This window comes from Amblyomma maculatum, chromosome 8 (genome assembly GCF_055883805.1).
Source record: "Amblyomma maculatum isolate TAMU_Amacu chromosome 8, ASM5588380v1, whole genome shotgun sequence".
In the NCBI taxonomy this organism is placed as follows: domain Eukaryota; kingdom Metazoa; phylum Arthropoda; class Arachnida; order Ixodida; family Ixodidae; genus Amblyomma; species Amblyomma maculatum.
In genome coordinates this window covers 101,817,600-101,835,694 of record NC_139351.1, presented here as the reverse complement: position 1 = coordinate 101,835,694, position 18,095 = coordinate 101,817,600, and the positions used below count along the sequence as shown (strand labels likewise).

Below are 18,095 nucleotides of genomic sequence, written 5' to 3'. Positions count from 1 at the left end.
GCTCTCGCCCTTGGTCAACGTTCGACTTGCATACGCCACAATGTATTCATCAACTCTGGGTTTTCGTTCGGACAAGAACAGCGCCGAGGCCGGCGTCGCTGGCATCGGTGTGCACTTCGGTAGGAGCAGGCGGGTCAAAATGGCACAATATGGGGGGTGAGATAAGTATTGTGCGCAATTTTAAGCAGTATTGCAAGCCGGCGACCAGGCAGAAAGATCTTTGTGAGCGCCGAGAAGTCGCGTCAGAGGGGCAATAATGGTCGTGAAGTTCTGAACAAAACGCCTAAAATAGGAACATATAGTTGGTTGATAGATGTTGGCTTCGAGAACTCAGCGACAGCGCGGAGTCTAGATGAATCAGGAAGGATGCCATCCTTGGACATTGAATGCCGACCGGTGTTGCTAAGACATAATGCAAGACAGATTGAAGGCGAGTGAGATGGGTAGCGAAGTAGGATGAAAATATAATACACGGAGGAAAGAAACAACTAAGGAGAGGCCTTAGCCATTCCCAATGCGTTGGAGAAAGTGGCGGAAGTGACGTCGATATTTAGGATTAGCCATGGAGGAAGGAAAGCTTAGGAGAGTTAAAAAGTTCAAGTTAAATTGGTTCACAGGAAGGGAAAGGCGCAGTAACTGTCACACTTGCTCTGTGGACACCCGAACCGCGCCGTAAGGGAAGGGAGGAAGGTGGGAATGAAAGTGGAAAGAGAGAAAGAGGAGCCGTAGTGGAGGGCTACGGAGTAATTTCGACCACCTGGGGATCTGTAACGTGCGCTGACATCGCACAGCACACGGACGCCACTTCGTTTCGCCTCCATCGAAACGCAGCCGCCGCGGTCGGGTTCGAACCCGGGAGCTCCGGCACAGTAGTCGGCCGTCTTACCACTGCACCACCCCGGCGGGGCGATTAGGAGAGGCCCTGACGTCATTTTTTTGAAGCCGGCGCGGCCGCACCGCGACCGGACGCTGCAACGTCTCTCCTCCTCCTTTACCCTTACTCCGCGACGCCCACGTACCTAGGGCCCTTAGCAACGCTGTTGCTAGTGGCCCGAGTTTTCATAGCAACGCGTCGCCGTTGCTAATGGCCCGACTTGGCTAACCCTAAATTTTGACGTCACTTCTGCCACAATTTCTCCAATGCATTGGGAACGGCAAGGGCCTCTCCTAAGTTGTTTCCTTCCTCCATGGGATTAGCCAAGTCGGGCCATTAGTAACGGCATCGCTGTTGCTATGAAGAAAATGCGGATGGTAAAGGAGGAGGAGAGACGTTGCAGTGTCCGGTAGCGGCGCGGCCGCGCTGGCTTCAAAAAAGTGACGTCAGGGCCTCTCCTAAGTTATTTCCTTCCTCCAAGCGACGATATGATCGAAGTAGCAAAGGCAAAGACGTGTGCCACTTCAAACCATCACGCGTTCACTGAAACAAAGAACGGTCATATCAGTTAACCAGCGCCAGTGTTGTGCGTTTACTCGCTCTGGTCGCCTTTTTGTAAGGTGTGGTTTGCGACAGATTTTTGAAGACACCACACGAAGGTAAAATATATCGCGTACTGCAGGACTTTTGCTAGTACATGACGTATTATTGTGCATACAAAATCAAAAGTTTGCGTTTTTAAATTACGACTACGCTCATAATGGACGCATCTAGAACGATGTGTGGGGCGATTTTTGCGTGCTATGCGCATTGCAGTTGTTGAGCACATGCCTTGTAGTTGTATAGGCAACCTGCAATGGAGTTTGCTGAGACATGTGGCGCCACCTGGCGACCGACGGGAGCTAATACTGAGGCGGCGCAGAAGCAGACGCCGTATATGTTGCGGCCGCTGTGTTCCTTCTGCGTTCGCGTTTTGTTATCCCAGTGAGTATGATTTACTCATTTAGTGACTTCAGTGGTCTCGCGCGATGCTTCGACTACTACGGATATGAACATGAATAAAAATAAGCGCAAGGGCGGCGAGAAAGACTGCCACAATCACGAAGGAAACCTAAGCGTACCGCTTGCTGGGAGAACCTGGGGAGAATGATGAGAGAAGGAGATATTGGCTGCGAGAGAGTAATGTAGCTGAAATTCGTTTTGTTATGGGGCCATTGGCGTACAGACGCCAAGAAGCTAAAATACGACGATTGCCCGTGAGCGGAGGAAACGGTATAAACTTCTGACTCGGGGAGTCGCACGCTGGTTGGGGCACCACTCAGTACGTGCTCCGCGCTGTAAAATGTGGCGTGTACTGGTATATGCTGTGCAAGATCGAGTGGCATACGTCCAGAAAAGCAAAGGCGCGCAGCCGCAGCATTGTATTCCAGCCGTATTTCAACGGAGGCGAAAAAAAAAAAAATGTTCGTGGATCTGTGAACCGGATTTCTAATGCGGTGTCTATTCGGAACCACAAAGCCAAAATATCTTCAAAACTTCCAATTACAGATTTCAATAAGCATATTTATCTGTAAATTATTTCTTAAGGTGCTGAAAAAGTCGAAGTGGCGGAGTGTAGAGCCCCGTGATACTGTGTATGCTGAGGAAGGAACTTCGTTCTATCGTTCCGCTCCAAATATTTCTTTCACCGACCGCTCAAGCTACTCAATAGTCTCTTGTCCCAGAAGATAGACTATTTCATCATTAGTAGCAACAGTAAAAACTTCTAACTCTTAACGACCTCCTTTACGAAAGCTTTGCCGTTGAGTGCAAGCATTACCCGCCGGCTTTCCCCAAGATTGAGGTACGGAGGTACAAATGCATGCCAGTTGTTAAGAGCTTTATTTTTTTCAACGGTGTAGGAGGCCCCCTTATCCCCGCCCCCGGCACGCACAGTTTTCGGTGATGACGCACGCTACAACCGCACAGTGCTTGCAATCGCCACGACATCCGTAGCGGGTACGTACCGCACCATGCCTCCTCCTGTAACTTCCGCGGCACTGTCGAAAGGTGCACCACGAACAAAAGTGTTCGTCATGGTATTAAACTGTAAAGCAAAACCGCGAGGAAATTATTATGCTGCTGTAATCAAATAGCAAGAACAAAAAAAGAAGAAACGGCCATCAATCTCTTCTCAGGTTCTCTCTGCACTTTCAATGTTTGGGCATGAGGTGTGAACGCAATAGGTAAATGAAAAGCTACGTTTACTACATTTTTCTTTCATTTAATTATTTCTTAATTCATCATCACATATCCGACTGATGCCCTGAGGGAATAAATTTCGTTAAAAAAAATTCAGTCTACACGCGAAATTCAAAGCTGTGCGCGCGGGTGTTCCGTCGCGAGCGGCGCGCACTTCGCGGTGACGTCGACACAGCTTACGTTTTAAACATGAGCATTCTCGAACAGGCGGTGTCCTTTCGTCAGTATTAGTTTTCGGAAGTAGCTCTGAAGACATTCGATTGCCTTAAAACCGCAGAAAATGAGAGCCGAGATGCTTCCAGCCGTACAACGCGAACGCAACCCGACCGCGCCGGCCTACTCAGATTACTCGGCGCCGCCGTTGGCGGCGCTGAACGCTGCGCTCCACTAGCGCCGCCTGGCCACTGCAGGTTGCCTATAGCGAAGGTTGGTGAAGCTTCACTTTTTTTTTTTTCTTTCTGTCCTAGCGAATAATCGCGCGCATATACGCGCGCCTGCGAGGTGGCATCATGCCTAACTCTCGGCATTCCTGTTCATGCGGCGCTCGGTCTGAGCGAGCCGTACGTTTATTGTGAGGTCTGCTGTGGAGTTCCTACCACCCTGATTTAGTTTTGATAGGACGGTATTTTATGGCGACCTAAACATAAAATATTTGCTTTGTTTTTGTTATGGCGGCGCGGGCGGGCGGCTGGCACTTCTACTCTGATCGTTGGCTGGTGTATCGTACTTGTGCGCGCACTGTGAAAACGCGAGCACGTCACTCGCCGGGAGCCCGTGCACCGAGGAGCCTCTTTTGTTTGTGTGCATCGTGTGTTGACTCCCGTTCTCGGGCGATACAGCCCGCCGGCGTACACTGCGTGATAATACACACTGGAGTCCACATGGTGTCCGAGCACGCCGCCGAGAGCTGCCAGAAGACTGAAAGATGTTTATTCTCGGCCAAGATGCGAGGAACACGTATAAAGGATGATGTTATGCCTGAGCACGAGGCACTCACATGACCGCCGGCGCCAGGGCGTACGCGCTTGGTATAAACAAAACACGGAGCGCGGCCGCACTCCCGAACGATTGCATGCTTGATATAAACAAACACCACAACGCGGAGGGCGACGAGCACTTCAGAAGGATCGCATGACGGCGTCGCTCCCGATAGCTGCATGAAAACGTGTCGTAAACAAATGCTGTTTAGGATGGGCACATCGCTGGTTAGCGCTGCTCGAGCCAAGGCGCGTACGCCGAGAGGGCGCAGCGACGAGCGAACGTTTTTCGTGGATTTGGTTTCACTCTGTTCCGGGATATGAATTAAAACTTGGACAACGGTGACAACAGCCCTTCCGTGAACCGGGAAAGCCGCGTGTGGTTCAAGCACAGTAAAGGGGAATTCAGAAAATGCGACCAGATGGCTGCGGCGGGCCTAAGCTGCGCTTGCGTTGCTCTGGACGACGTATATGCGCAGAAGTCTTGCTTACCATCTCTTCTGTATATGTGACCTAGACTTAGCGCCTCAGAGTTTAACCTCGGAATCACCTGCGAACGTTTTGGGCAAGGTGCATTCAGAAAAACGCAGGAGGGTCACCAATTAAAATTTCGCAAGAGCTGAAATATGTGACTTCTTCCCATTTAAAGTTTGAAATGAGTCCTTGGGGCATGCGTTTTGTCTGCCGGATGTGTCGTGGCCTCCCTGGCGATGATTTTTTTCTTATTTGTACTCTGCTGGAAAGCTATGCTTGCTTCAGGGCGATGCAGTCGAACCCGGATACGTCGATATCGAAGGGGATCGCGAAATAGTTCGATATATCGATAATTCGATATACAGAAATCGCACCGTGTTTGTCGCGTAATCAACCCACTTGCGTAATGAACCCATCCTCCACCTATGCTGCCGAGAATTAAAAAAAGAAAGCGTTGTGGGTGGCGCGCGTCCCTCCGTTTCGGCCGTCGCATCCACAGCTCATTTATTTTCAGCATATATGCCATGATGGTGCGCAGCGATAACGTCACGACATGTTTGTCTTTTGACTATATCAGTTCAATTCAGTCGTTCAGTCGTGTCCGACTCTTCGTGACCCTATGGAAAGGATAAAATACATGAAACCGTAGACACATGAATGGAACTACAAAACAAAAAAGTGACTGTAAATGGCAATCACTAAATTTCACACTCTATGTTCAATGAACGCCTGAAATTGCTGGATGTCTTCCACCTCAAACCACTCATCAACGAGGCCGAGGAACCGGAGCAAGCTCTGGCTCTTAATATTGTCCATTAGCCACAAGTGTAAATGTTCCTCTTTGTAGCCGACAGTCCGACTTCTTGTAGTCGTCTAATTCTTGACGGCTGCACTCCTGGGCATGTCCATAAAAGGTGGCGAAGATCCACCTCGGCGGCTGGCCTTGGACACTTAGGGCGTGTTCCCTGAACTGCATCCTCTTCAGAGCCCCATCGGCACGTCACCGACTGAGTAAGGGCCGCCCCAGCCCTAATATCATTGTAAGGGACACCTCCTCCTTTCTCGTTAGGTTACGAGGGAGGGGGTAAATAATTGCACGGGGGAATACGGGCACGTGCACTTTTCCTTACAACAGATACCAAGATTGGGAAAGCGGACCGAGGATTAAATGGGATTGTGGTAAGTGTGGTGATGTGTTAGAGGCTTGCATGCTTTTTATAACCTATGTTATTACCGTCTTGTATCCAATGTGCCTGAACGTGTTTTGTTCTTTTCTTATTTAGAGAATGTATCTGTGTTACCCAGGAGAAACTCTCTCGAGCTGTTTAATAGCCGCTAGAGAGTCGGTGTAAATGTGAGCTTCGATTATAGGTGGTATGGCATAGCCTCCATCGCATCGCGGATAGCATACAGCTACATTGCTAGTCCGGGTGGTCCGTTACGTACTCTCTATATGTGAATAACTTTGCATGTGTGGGGCTGGTAGTTACCGTTTTTCCACCACTTTGAATCACTGACGCGTCTGTATAAGCTATACATATTCCGGGACTTCACTAAACCAGACTGGAGGAGGTATCCCTTAGAAGGGTAAGGGCTGGGGCGGCCCTTGTCGGTCACGTGCCAATGGGACTCCCACATAGCACCGACCACCTGCCCGAAGTGTTCTACACCGGCTGCAGAGGTAGATGTTTGTCACCTGCTGTGGGCTTGTGCAGGGCCGAGGGCGTCAAGGACACGGATTCTCTAGGAAGTAGGACCGTCGGCGACGAGGGAAGAGGATTTCTCTAACGAATGAATGAATGAATGAATTAATGAATGAATGAATGAATGAAAAACTTTTCGACAAAGAGATCTCTCCCGGCGTGGGTGGGGCCCTAAGTCCAGGGCCCCAGTGGCCTTTGCCGCCTTGCGCGCTCTGTCGATCAGCTTGAGCTGGTCATCAGGCGTCGAGCAGGACAGCGCAGCTTCCCACTGCTCCGATGTTGGTGTGGTGTTTATTGCCGCTACCTGCGTTTTTTGACACGCCCATGTAACAAGGCAGAGTGTAGGGAGTTTCCCGCATAGTGGGCATTTATTCTCAAATGTTGTCGGATGCATTTTACTGAGTAGACTCAAGTTGGGGTATGTGTTAGTCTGTAGCTGTCTCCAGGCAACCGACTGCTCTCTATTAAGGTCTTCGTGGGGAGGTGGGTAGATCGTCCTTAAGGCTCTTTGATGTTCAAGGATGGCTCCATAGCGTCTAGTGACTGCTTCCAGTTCCCCGTTGTTATGCGCCTCCCGAGTGGCGTATGCTCGGACATTGGCGTCGGCACGTTGGTTACCTTTGACAATATCATGGCCTGGTATCCACGTTATGAAGCATCTCGAAAAGGTGATTTTTCTTGCCTTGAGTATGCGGATGGCAACAGTGGATGTGCGTCCGCTGCTATACGTCCTCTGCATGCTTCTTGCGAGTCCGTAATTATTTGTGTAGTAGCCTCCTCGCCCTGGTGGGTGATATAGCGAGAGCAATTGCCGCTTCCTCGAGAATGCGGACAACACTAAAAGCAAAAGCCTTCTCCAGTTTTTGGCAGAAAACGATTTGCATGGCTTTCCATAATATGCCTAATGGCAAGTTAGCGAAAGAAAAAAAAGCTAGCTAAAATAGTCACAGTTCAAAATGAACTAAATATTATTATTTATTCATTTTACATACATTGCAATAATTAGCACTCTGATGTCATGATCATTACGCACACAAACCGCTCTCCGTGCGACATAGAAAATTAGCCAGTGAACTTCGAAGCAGGACGCACGGTGCTTTCTTGCAGGGGAGTCGCCCAGCTACGCATGCTCAGAATGGCCTAGCTTCTTCGTGAATAGGAGCGTCTACACATACCAGCTCCTTACAAGTACACATTCAGAAAGGCAGGCATTAATTACATTTTGCGCTGCCATGTCAGCCTTATATTCACACCTGCTTGTTTTGCTTTTCCATGTGAGCGACGTTTTGCCGTAAGAACTGGCGCCCTTCCGTCATAAACCGCACGCTCTGCATCGACTACTACTCTTCAACTCCTAGAGACCACGCGCCAAAGCGCTCGTCGTGGCGCGTACCTCTGGCGTCTTTCTCCCTCTCTCTCTCTCGAGAGAGATGTAAACATTGGTAGTCTGGCTGTGGCGCGGGAGAAACGGCGTCGGCAGGCGCTCTTGCTTCGAGAGAGCATCAGATATCAGGAGAGGCGACAGAGCATCCGGCCAGTGCATCCGGCGGGTCTGGTTAGCTCTAGCCGAGCAGCATCGGGCAGGCGACGTGTACTGTCGGCGTGCATACCTACCTCGGCGCCAGCGCCAGCAGGCTGTGGGCGGTAAGTGCACATTTCGCCGCTGAAGTTTGCGTCGGGTGGAGTAAGTCGGCTAGCTTGGTTATGAGGAAAATCGAATCTCGCCGTCAGGGGATGGGCTCCGGATTTTGATTTCGATCGGAGAGGAAGAGTCGCCCGAAGTTTAAATATGCGGCGCAATGATCTCATGGCTGGCGGAGTTCGGTAATTTTGACAGATTGGAATAGTATATATCATATGTGATGAATGAATGAAGAGGGAAAAAGGGACGAAGAGAGGCGTTCGAAGCTCGATTTACGTAATGAGATAAAACTGGCCACTGTAATGGAGTCCTGATATATTGTGTCCCTTCAATGCTTACGCGCAATATATTTTCCCGTTCGCGCACATTCGAGTGCATGATGTCCGCAAACGTACGTCAACTTTTTGGGCGCCAATCGAAAGGGTGATGGCCGGGACAACGTTGGGCCGGGTGACAGCTAGGACTCGGCTCTGTTTTTTTTTTTTTCTGGGGGGGGGGGGGGGGGGGGGCACGACGAGGGCAGAGTAACCTCGCCGTTGTTAAAACGGGCAGTGTGTGTTTACAATAGGCTCATCGCTTTGTGAGCGAGATTATTGTGTGTTCTAATTGTCACGCGGCATATAATGATCGGATGTTTTACCAATTCGATCTTGCGTGTGTTTCCTCCATAGTTTCGATTTTGGTAGTGGCTGCCGGGGTATGAACAAGCGTACCGAGTAAAGGCACATATGCATTTATACTCTTCTTTTTTCATGTTCAACAATTTTTCCATTACCGCACACGCGGCATTTGATGACTGCTTGGTACGCTAGCTCATCCACTGCTGCCCACAAATATATGTGCCGAAATCTGCAAATGATCTTCTTCTTGAACGATGTAAGGCATCGTCAGCTGCATTGCCGGTCAGCATTAATGCTCTTTTTCTAAAGATTAACTGACAAAGCTTCTCTCACAACCACCGTGCTCACAACGTACCCACCCACGTAGGTCGAAATTGCTGGCAAAATGAGGGGGGCGGTTTCGCGGTGAAATTGATGTTTTTTTCCTCGTGAAAGGACGCTTCTCCTCAAGCCGCCCTCCGCCCTACTCTATAAGGTCGTCGCTCGATGGCGCTCGACGAGTTCTTTGGCCTAGGGTGCCTCGATGTCAGCACCTTGGCCCAGGCCGTGATGGCGTGTTGCCGGCCCTCTAAGCCTAGCGCCCACTGTTCTGAATCGGTAATTTGCAGGCCTTCCGGCGGTTGCATGGTTTCACATTTAAACATGATGCGCTTTAGATCTGCCCTCTGATCACCGCAAAAGGAACATGAGGGGCTGTAATCGCCTGCATACCATCGTGCTAATTTATATTAAAGCACGTATTTGCCTGAAGTTTCCTGTGTTTGTTGTGATTTGCTGAGTGTACGTAGTGTGGAGTTCTGGATATTTCGAAATTCAAGATGGCGACGACAAAATTTTGCCGCCAGAAAAATATAGAGCACGTGCATAAAATTTCATCCCTTAAGGACGAGGTGCGCGCCGCCGCTGCAGACGGAAACTGATAGGCGCTCATTTAAAACTTATTTGCGACTATTCGGTGCCAGCTCCCGCCCAGACAGCGGCCAGCAGTGCGCGAGTATCGGATGTCTCGCTCGCGGCGGTCGTCAGACACACTGCGAAACCTTATTATGGGCCACGGTGGAAGAAAGATAGAATCCGGAAAGTCGGTGCCGACAAGGTATTCTCATCACTTTTAAGGCGAAAGCATTTATGGTCTATACGTGTGCGTTCGTCCGCAGAAAGTGTCACATCTATCCTGTCAATCAAATGACGGCGGCGTTATCTGCCGCCAGCATGGCCGCCAGCTACGAAGAGCGCCACAATGAACTCGTGTCATAGCCTCCGAGTGGAGCTGCTCACCTCGAATCTGACACGGAAAAAGCGCTGTGATCAGCGGTGTTCTGGAAAATGAACACTACAGTAGAATCAGTCTCAAAGGCTTTAGTCTTATTGCTTTTAAAGGGTCTTAAGTGCTAAAAAATAATCTAATTATGCCTCTAATAGAGCTGCAAAGCAGGACTTGGTCGGTTTGAATTCTTAAACTGGATCAGACATGATGGCAATCGAATTACAGTAATGAACTTTCTGTAATTTAATTACTTTTCTAATTAATATGTAATTAATTTTCTGACCTGGTAATTAGCACTGGAATTAATTTGGTGCAGTAACTTCACAAGAACAGTAATTAATTTCTAAATTACTTTGCGATATAACTATGTGTAGTGTATGTATACACTTCCACATTGACATTGCTAATCAAATTCTTTCCACTGTTGTAATCCTATGCGTTATTCATGCTTGTCTTCTGTCAGCAAAACAAGGAAAGGGCAAGGGTCGCAAAGAAAAGGGGTGTTTCTAGTTCTCACGCTCTGTACTATGCTAGAGTGACATCCTACTTGCTTCCTCGGGCACTCCTTGTAGCCTCAGTAGAGAAGATAAGAGAATCTCCATTTCCCACGGTACTCCGATGGTGTCACAAATGCACCCTGTATAAATGCTGTTATGCCTTGAATAGCAAGCGTTCCCCAAGCAGAAAGATGTAAGACGTGTGCAAGATATCCGGAGTTCATATCGTGCAGTTCAAAACTAGTTGGGAGTGCACAGGTGCCAGCTGGTTACAATTGTTGCCAGTGAGCGAGGGAGGCAGGGGAGGAGGCGGAAAAATCCATGGCAGGAACTTTACTGAGTACAAGGTTCCGAGGTTGATTTCAAGTTGTACTGAGTAAGCAATAAATAACCTGCTTCGTGGGGATTTAAATGATGTAGAGAGGTCCGGCCAAGGCATTCGGATCACCACTTGCTGTGTCCTGAACGCAATAAAAATGACGAGCGTGCAGTGCACATATGTTTGTGGACTTATGGTTTTACGATTTTTGCGCAAAACTTGTCTCAAGCAGTTTTATTACAATTTCAGAAATACAATTAAGTCTGGTAAGGAATATATTTCATTGCCACTGCTGCAGCTTTGTTTGCTTTGATTCTGGACATACTGCACCTTTTGCTAGTTTAAGAGGAGCTACTAGCTCTCGAGAACTGGCCAAGAGAATATACCTTCTTGAAACATTTGAACGCCTTTGGTCTCATGAAGCAGTGGACTTGCATTCTAGGTGATTATAAACCGAAATCTCGTCAGAGTCCATTGGTACATCAGAGAGAGCTTCAAATGCCATGTGGAGTAACATGCTATTGCTCAGGCTTTCTTAGAGGATACTGCTGTCTAGTAGCAATACGGCAGTGTTAAGGCTCCTTTCACTGAAAAACCTGGCATTGGCGTTGTGAGCCAAAAATCATGATTCCAACTTGGGCACTTCCTGTGAAATAGTAGGGTGAAGTAGGAATCGGACCCAGCTAGGCACACTGCCCTGAGGCTACACAGGCATATGTTCTTATGGCTTGGTTAAAGCGGGGATTTATCTCTGTTGGGTGGTTATACGCATGATGTGATTATGACTGGATGCTAATCAATATGCGTGAAATAATAGAAGTACAAATTAAGGGATATTAGTGAGTGAGTAGCCAAGTCCATGTACACTAACAGGGATCTACTAAGGCATTTGCAGACAGGAGCAAAGGCGGAACTTAAAAGCATCCTTGCTTTTCGTGAAAAGTTGGCACTAGTGTAAATTGAATTTGAACACTTCACTGTGTGCATAGAGCACTGACCAGAGCAGCATTGTGCTGCTGTAGCCCAAGAGTGATCACTGCGGTATGCAAAACATATAACTTCACTCTGTTGTAGGCATTTGCATGCACGGCACTGGCTGTTTGGATTTTGTAGATGCCGACCATACTCTATTTTTGGGGCAGCGACCAGACTGCAGGATTTCTGCCTTCTGGTGCAATTGGTGGCAAAAGCCAATTTTATCCATGCGTGAAACATAGGCTGAAATTTTGCGGCTAGTGGAATGCTATATTAGGACCATATCATTTGGTAATAAGCTGCTATATTATTAAATTGATCAGTTAATGAAAGTATCTCTAGGCTGAGAGCAGAAGGGTATATACACACTTTAATTTCAAGGCACACACTCTTCTATTCTACCCTTCCTAATAAATGCTGTACCTGTCAGCAAAAAGAATTTAAAATTGCAGTTTTCCCATTTTGGCCAATGCTTTAATTGTGCAATTTTCGTTTCAATTTTCAGGACGCTGCTACACACACTACAGATGGCCAAGGCAGTGAAGACCCTTTCCTTCACGTGCATGTGGATCCAGCAGGCCAAGGATGACAACGAAGCGTTCCGGAGAGCACACAAGCAGTTTTTTGAAGAACACAAGGGACAGTCTACACTGACTGTAAAAGACCCCTTCAAGAGACCAGTCAGGTATGGTTGTGAAGACCCCATCTGGTCTGCCGGGTATGTGCTCAACTTGTATTCACCACTGCCAGCCAATCAGGCGGAGTCGTTGAGTACAGACATTGTTCGGCACTGGTGCAAGAGCGGAACAGTCCCGCATGGCCCGTCTAATTACCTGCAGTGGCTGCAGCCTGATCGTAAGCACGGCTTTTGGCAAGGCTTTTATGCTGTCGATGACAAAATCAAGATGCAGTCTATAGCATTTGGCACGTTTGTCAGCCTAAATATGTTTGCCGAACGCCACTCCTTAATATGTGATTCCACTGTGAGAAGCTGCAACATCGAGTGCACTTTTAGGCATGATGAAAGAAATCTGCAGATATTTTTGGAACCTGCCCGCTGTGCGCACTCACCACACATCTTCCGGCTCAGCATGTCCTACAGCAACATCATTCGCGTGGTTGTGCATGATCCGGTCGGTGGGCCCAGCGATGTCTTTCTGCACGTTCATACTCTTCCCCTGTTCCACAAGGCTGCAAACATTTTGGATCTCCGAGAACAGCTGAACTTCCGCAGAACTCTGGAGGTTGGATGCAAAGTGTGCGGGCCACTTTTGGAAAGCAGGGACGTGGGTGGCTGCTTTGTTCTGAGGCTAACCTTCAGCAGCAGCCACGAAGCACGGCGCACAGTAGGCCGCCTGAAGCGTCGACACCAAAGGACTTGGATTGTTTTTGCACCAGTGAAAACTCATCGTCTCGGCAGTGAAGCTGAGAAACTCCGGCAGCGCTTGTTCACGGGGCTAATGCCTAAGCTACAGTTCACGTGCTGCTATGCACTCAGTGCCCTCATCGAAATGAGTGACGACATTGTCGTCCAGTTACTGCTTTTAGAGAAGCAGGCACTGGATGACATCTTGATCAAGTTGGAGTTATATGCAGCCCACAATGAAGGTGCTCTTGAGGAGACACTGTTCAACATTGCGACCGTTCTCGAGAGGAACAGCTTTGTCACGTTTTCTGCTGCCTTGCCAGCACAGTTTGAAATGGTCTGCAAGGCGTATGTGCCCACAAGGGTACCACAGAGAACTTGCTTGGTGCGGCGGCTCTTTGTGACACCGTCACGCATCTTTTATCTGCAACCTAGCGTCCACACTGAGAACAGGGTTCTCCGCAAGTTTGACCCCAGCTATGCCCTCCGAGTCTCCTTCCGTGACGACCATTTTGAGTTTTTGTCACACACACTAGCGTTTCAAGATGACAAGCGGGAGATGATGGACAAAGTGGTTGGGCGCTTCTTGCGAGAGGGAATTCATATTGGGGACCGTCACTTCAAGCTCCTGGCCAGTTCCGTGAGCCAGCTTCGAGACCATGGAGTTTGGCTGTATGCAAAGGTAACGTTCACAAAGTCAATACCTGGCTGAACGGACGTGCAGTGAAAGACAACCATTTATGGAGCCCTTCATTTTTAGGACTGTTATTTCAAAACGTGAAGGTTTGACATGTATTTGGTACTAAAGTGCTATCAGCTATTTATGCACAGCAGTGAGTGGAGAACTAATAGTTAATTATGTTCGCAAGAAAAATTAACATGTGCAAACCTGCAGTGTAGAGCTGTTTATGTATTATTTAAGGAACCGAATTTTAATTGATATTTAACTAAAATATATAGTACCGTTTTACACCTAGTCTCTACCCAGACTCCAAAAAGAAAATAAAGATCTGATATAAATGTTCCTGTGCATGTACACATATAAGCATATATTAGTAATTTTGCTTGCGCGAATTATTGAGTTATAGTTTTGTTACTATAGCACTCGAGCTCTGTGAGCAGGCAGATTATATGCCTGCATTTTACCCCTCTTTCTAAAACAATATTGTGAAGGCTCCACGGAAGGCTCACAATATGTACATTAATGATAACAGTCTGCTATCCATGCTTGCAATGTGATCTACTGTGGTCCGACTGGGTTGCACACTCCCCTTCTATGCTGGTGCAGGACAGTTGTGGCAACTCAGTGGACTCCATACGGGCTTGGATGGGTGACTTCAACGACATTCCAAATGTGGCCAAAAAGATTGCGCGGATGGGCCAGTGTTTTTCCACTACGGAAGAGTCAGTCATTGTGCCACTTCATGGTGAGACAATGGAAGATGTCGCGGACATAGAGGGCGGTGTCCACCCCGTGTCGGGAAAGCCCTTTATCTTTTCTGATGGCATTGGCATGATCTCCATGTCTCTCATGAAAAAGGTGAGCTCATATATGTTTTGGTGGTCTTGAATAACACTTTGCTACATACATTGTACATACATTCTTGATACATATTCACTTCCTGCCAGAGCATGAGATGCATGCAGGTAGGCAGCATCTGCATATTAATGATGACCACACATAGATATACCCAAAATAAAGCAAGCATCCATAAAAATAGGAAGGAGACAAAAGAATGTGGTGATTATTAGAAGCTCCTTGGAGATTATCAGTGGGTAAACATTAAGTCTAGGTGAAAAAATTGCATCAAATATACCATACCTCCGCGGCAATTAACCGAAACAGCATAAGTGGATATATTTCTTTAATACTTCCCCCACTATTAAGCATATTTATGCAAGAAAAAAGCAGTTGTGTACAAGTTTTTTAAACACAACTGACAGCAGCTTCAAAGAAAAATAAAGTGTTAATGACCGGTTGCATGTGTAAGGCAGCACTACATTAAGTTTTTTTTTCTTTAGCACCCTTTTCATTCTGTTCTCTATTTGAAGTGCATCAAATCACAGTGAAAGTTGTCTGGCATGTAGAGTGAAGTTAAAAGCAGCCACTCTTCTTTTTTCATAAACTATATAACTTGTTTGGTAATTGTCTTTAGGATCCACTGGAACATAAATGTGGAACTGCTTTAGCAACTGCTTGCTCTGAGGGCCAGTTAAATCCTCAAAGGTTAAAGCATCACGCTGCCTAAAACTGATCAGATTGCACTTAGCCTTTCTTGAATCAATTTGATGTCAGTACTATTTGAATTTTTTCTGTTCGGTTTGATGCTGCTCGCTTACACACCTTATGTTTCGACGATGTCTGGCCAATGTATTTGGATTTAAGCATCATATAATGGGGCTCTCATAGGTGTACATCTCCCTTCGTCTTTTTTTAAAACAGGCATTGGCTCTACTGTTGCATTGTAAGTGGACATTTCACCTAAAAGAGACATTGACTAATATGGGTGTATATAAATGTGTTGCTTTTTCTCGTTGTATGGCCTGGAGAAATCAAAATATTGTGAAACAGCCAAATAGAGAAAGTCCCGCAGTCTTACCCGCCATTAAAGCTTGGCCAAAACAACTCAACCCGGACAGGCAGGTGCTCATATGTTGTCTGCGTTTTGATTTCCAGGTCTGTGAAAAGCTGGACGTGGCGCAGATTCCATCTGCCATCCAGATTAGGTACGCAGGCTACAAAGGCATGCTGTGCACAAACAATGCTCTCCAGGGTGACAAGCTCATTCTGCGCAAAAGCATGAACAAGTTTGCCTGTTCCACATCAAACAGCCTCGAAGTCATCAAAGTTTCTGCACCTTGTGAGTGTGGGAACTTGCACTCATGAAACACTGCTCTTGTCCTTCCCATCATTGCACACATACATGTGCATGCTCACACATTACGGTTAGTTCAAAGTGAACCTCAATGTAGCATTTGTGTAGTCGTGTGCATTTCCGTTTTTGTTGAGTAACACTAGCTTGGTATGGCATTTAATATTTTTGGGAGGCCTCTCAGTTATCTTGAAGAAAGCGAGGTAACGATTATTATCGATATTGAAATGACACTGAGAGCTTCCGTTTTGCTTCGGCCTTCATTTTTATTCCAACGATATAAAAGGAAAAGTAAAAAAAAAAAAAAAAAAGAAAACAACGCTCTGAACGACTGAGTAACATGAAGATGTGCAAATTGAGGAGTAGACGAACAGGTGCAAAAGATCGCGAGCAAATAACGGTGCAACAACATTGAAAAGGCAGTAATGCAGAGCATGATATCAGGATGCAGTGGTGGAAGTGCTGCTCCATTATTCTCCAAACTGCTTTCTCTGCTCCATCTGGCTCCACAATGCAATACTGCTCGAGACCAGTTCTGCATCAAATTTAGCACAATACTATATAGATTTTCACTGTACAGTATTGACATTGCCTAATATAATTCGATGCATTCATTAAGCGATCGTGAGAAGCCCAGAAGAGTGGTGGCACGCTGTGAGCTGCATGTACAGGGGTAGTCAAAAGTTCCCAGCCCACATGGTCTGCTTCTGAGCAGTATAGTTGGGCAGCTACGATGCCCCCAAATCTCAAAATATTTGTGGAGGGTAGACGAAGCATTATTCTAACCTCTGAGATAATTGATAGCTTGAATGGGACCTCAAGTGCCAGAATATGTTAACCAGAAGCAGAGCCCATGGCCTGGGAACTTTTGACTACTCCTGTACATGCTGTAGGGGCTGTTGTAGTCTATATAAATAGCAGCAGCACACAGGCGGCCGAGTTATAATCTCATAAACTAGAAAAGCATAGAGCATTATAAATACAAGTCAATTTAAAACGAGCCACAAGCGATTGGAGGGAAAAAATCGCGAAAAAATGCTCTGTGCACTTGGCATTCCCTCTACCAGTCATTTGAGTTAGCACATGAGAAGAGAGCGGCAACTGAAGCAGTCACTGCAGGCTACCTCAGGCCTTTAGGGAACTTTTTTAGCTACAAAGAACTACACAAGTTGTTCTAACAGTTCTGCTGCGAAAACAAGCAAGCAGGCAGTTCAAAATAAAAGCTTTTAGTCAAACTTAATGTTCAGTTATAAAAAGTAGAAACAAGCATTCCCTTAGTCAGTCAGTTCCAAATTGTTGCCCAGGTCAGTTGTGTTTTAAGCAACGTCACATATTTTGGCTATTCATCTTGTCAGAGATGCATGCATAGTCAGCAAAGCATTGAATGTTGTATAAACGGGAATCAAATTCGAAATTTTTGTATGTCAGGAACAAAAAATCGTAATAATTGGAAATGTTCAATCCAAGAAATATGCTTCAAATACTAATTTGTATGTTCCAAAACTCTTCCTTTATTGCTCCAAAGCTGCTCCAAAATGTTTGAGCTTGCTCCCACCATCCAAGGACGATACCTTCAGCATTATGCCATTGATTAATCACAGTAAACTTTAAACTATATCCTCGTAATGTGGCTATTTCATTACATTGATGCTGTTTTGTTTCCATTGATGCTTTCTCTTATATCATCCTTGAAACAAAATAAGTGTAGCACTCTACTAATGATTTGTTTGTTTTGCTCTTTCAATTGCCTTGTCATCTGCATTCTTTTACTGGCATGGTTCTTTTCTGCCATTCTGCTCTTTGCAGCTGTGGTGTACCTGAACCGGCCTCTGATCACCATCCTGTCGCAGCTGGGCGTACCGGACAGGGTCTTCCTCTCCTTGCAGCAAAACATGGTGCTACAGTTGTGTGACGCGCTCATCAGTGATGCCATGGCTCTGCCATTGCTAAGCACCTACACTCACACTAGCCTCCCTTTCTCCAAGCTGCTTATGGGTGGGATGTCGCTTTGTCAAGAGCCGTTCACTCGCTCCCTCATGCTGGCTGTCTACAGGAGCATGTTTGGCAAGTATTTACTGCCCTAGGTACACGATGGGAATTACAGGTGTTCGACAGTCCCTTAATTCAAATCTCTCTATATGTCTTGTTCGTTGTGCTCCCTTACTTGAAATTTATAGGTGCATGCCGCATGTCTGCTGCACATATAAGGAAAATAGGCTCATAATATGAAGGGTAGTCTTCGTGTCCTGCCTCCTGAACTATAGCTG

The 18,095-nt window shown here is 46.8% G+C and overlaps 1 protein-coding gene across 3 annotated transcripts in view; it reads left to right on the top strand.

The window, feature by feature from the left end:
* The window catches only part of LOC146182017 (uncharacterized), a 40,122-nt gene that overhangs the window by 4,877 nt on the left and 17,150 nt on the right, over window positions 1–18,095 (top strand). For 2 of the 3 annotated variants that reach the window (XM_084577016.1, XM_084577017.1), the window contains exons 2-5: window positions 12,095–13,637; window positions 14,244–14,495; window positions 15,633–15,816; window positions 17,635–17,892. In XM_084577016.1, coding sequence (XP_084433142.1) covers window positions 12,117–13,637; window positions 14,244–14,495; window positions 15,633–15,816; window positions 17,635–17,892 — 2,215 coding nt within the window. In that variant the 5' untranslated portion in view covers window positions 12,095–12,116. Of the gene's footprint in view, window positions 1–7,756; window positions 7,914–12,094; window positions 13,638–14,243; window positions 14,496–15,632; window positions 15,817–17,634; window positions 17,893–18,095 lie in introns of those variants that run through there. The other variant, XM_084577015.1, reaches the window with a different exon arrangement.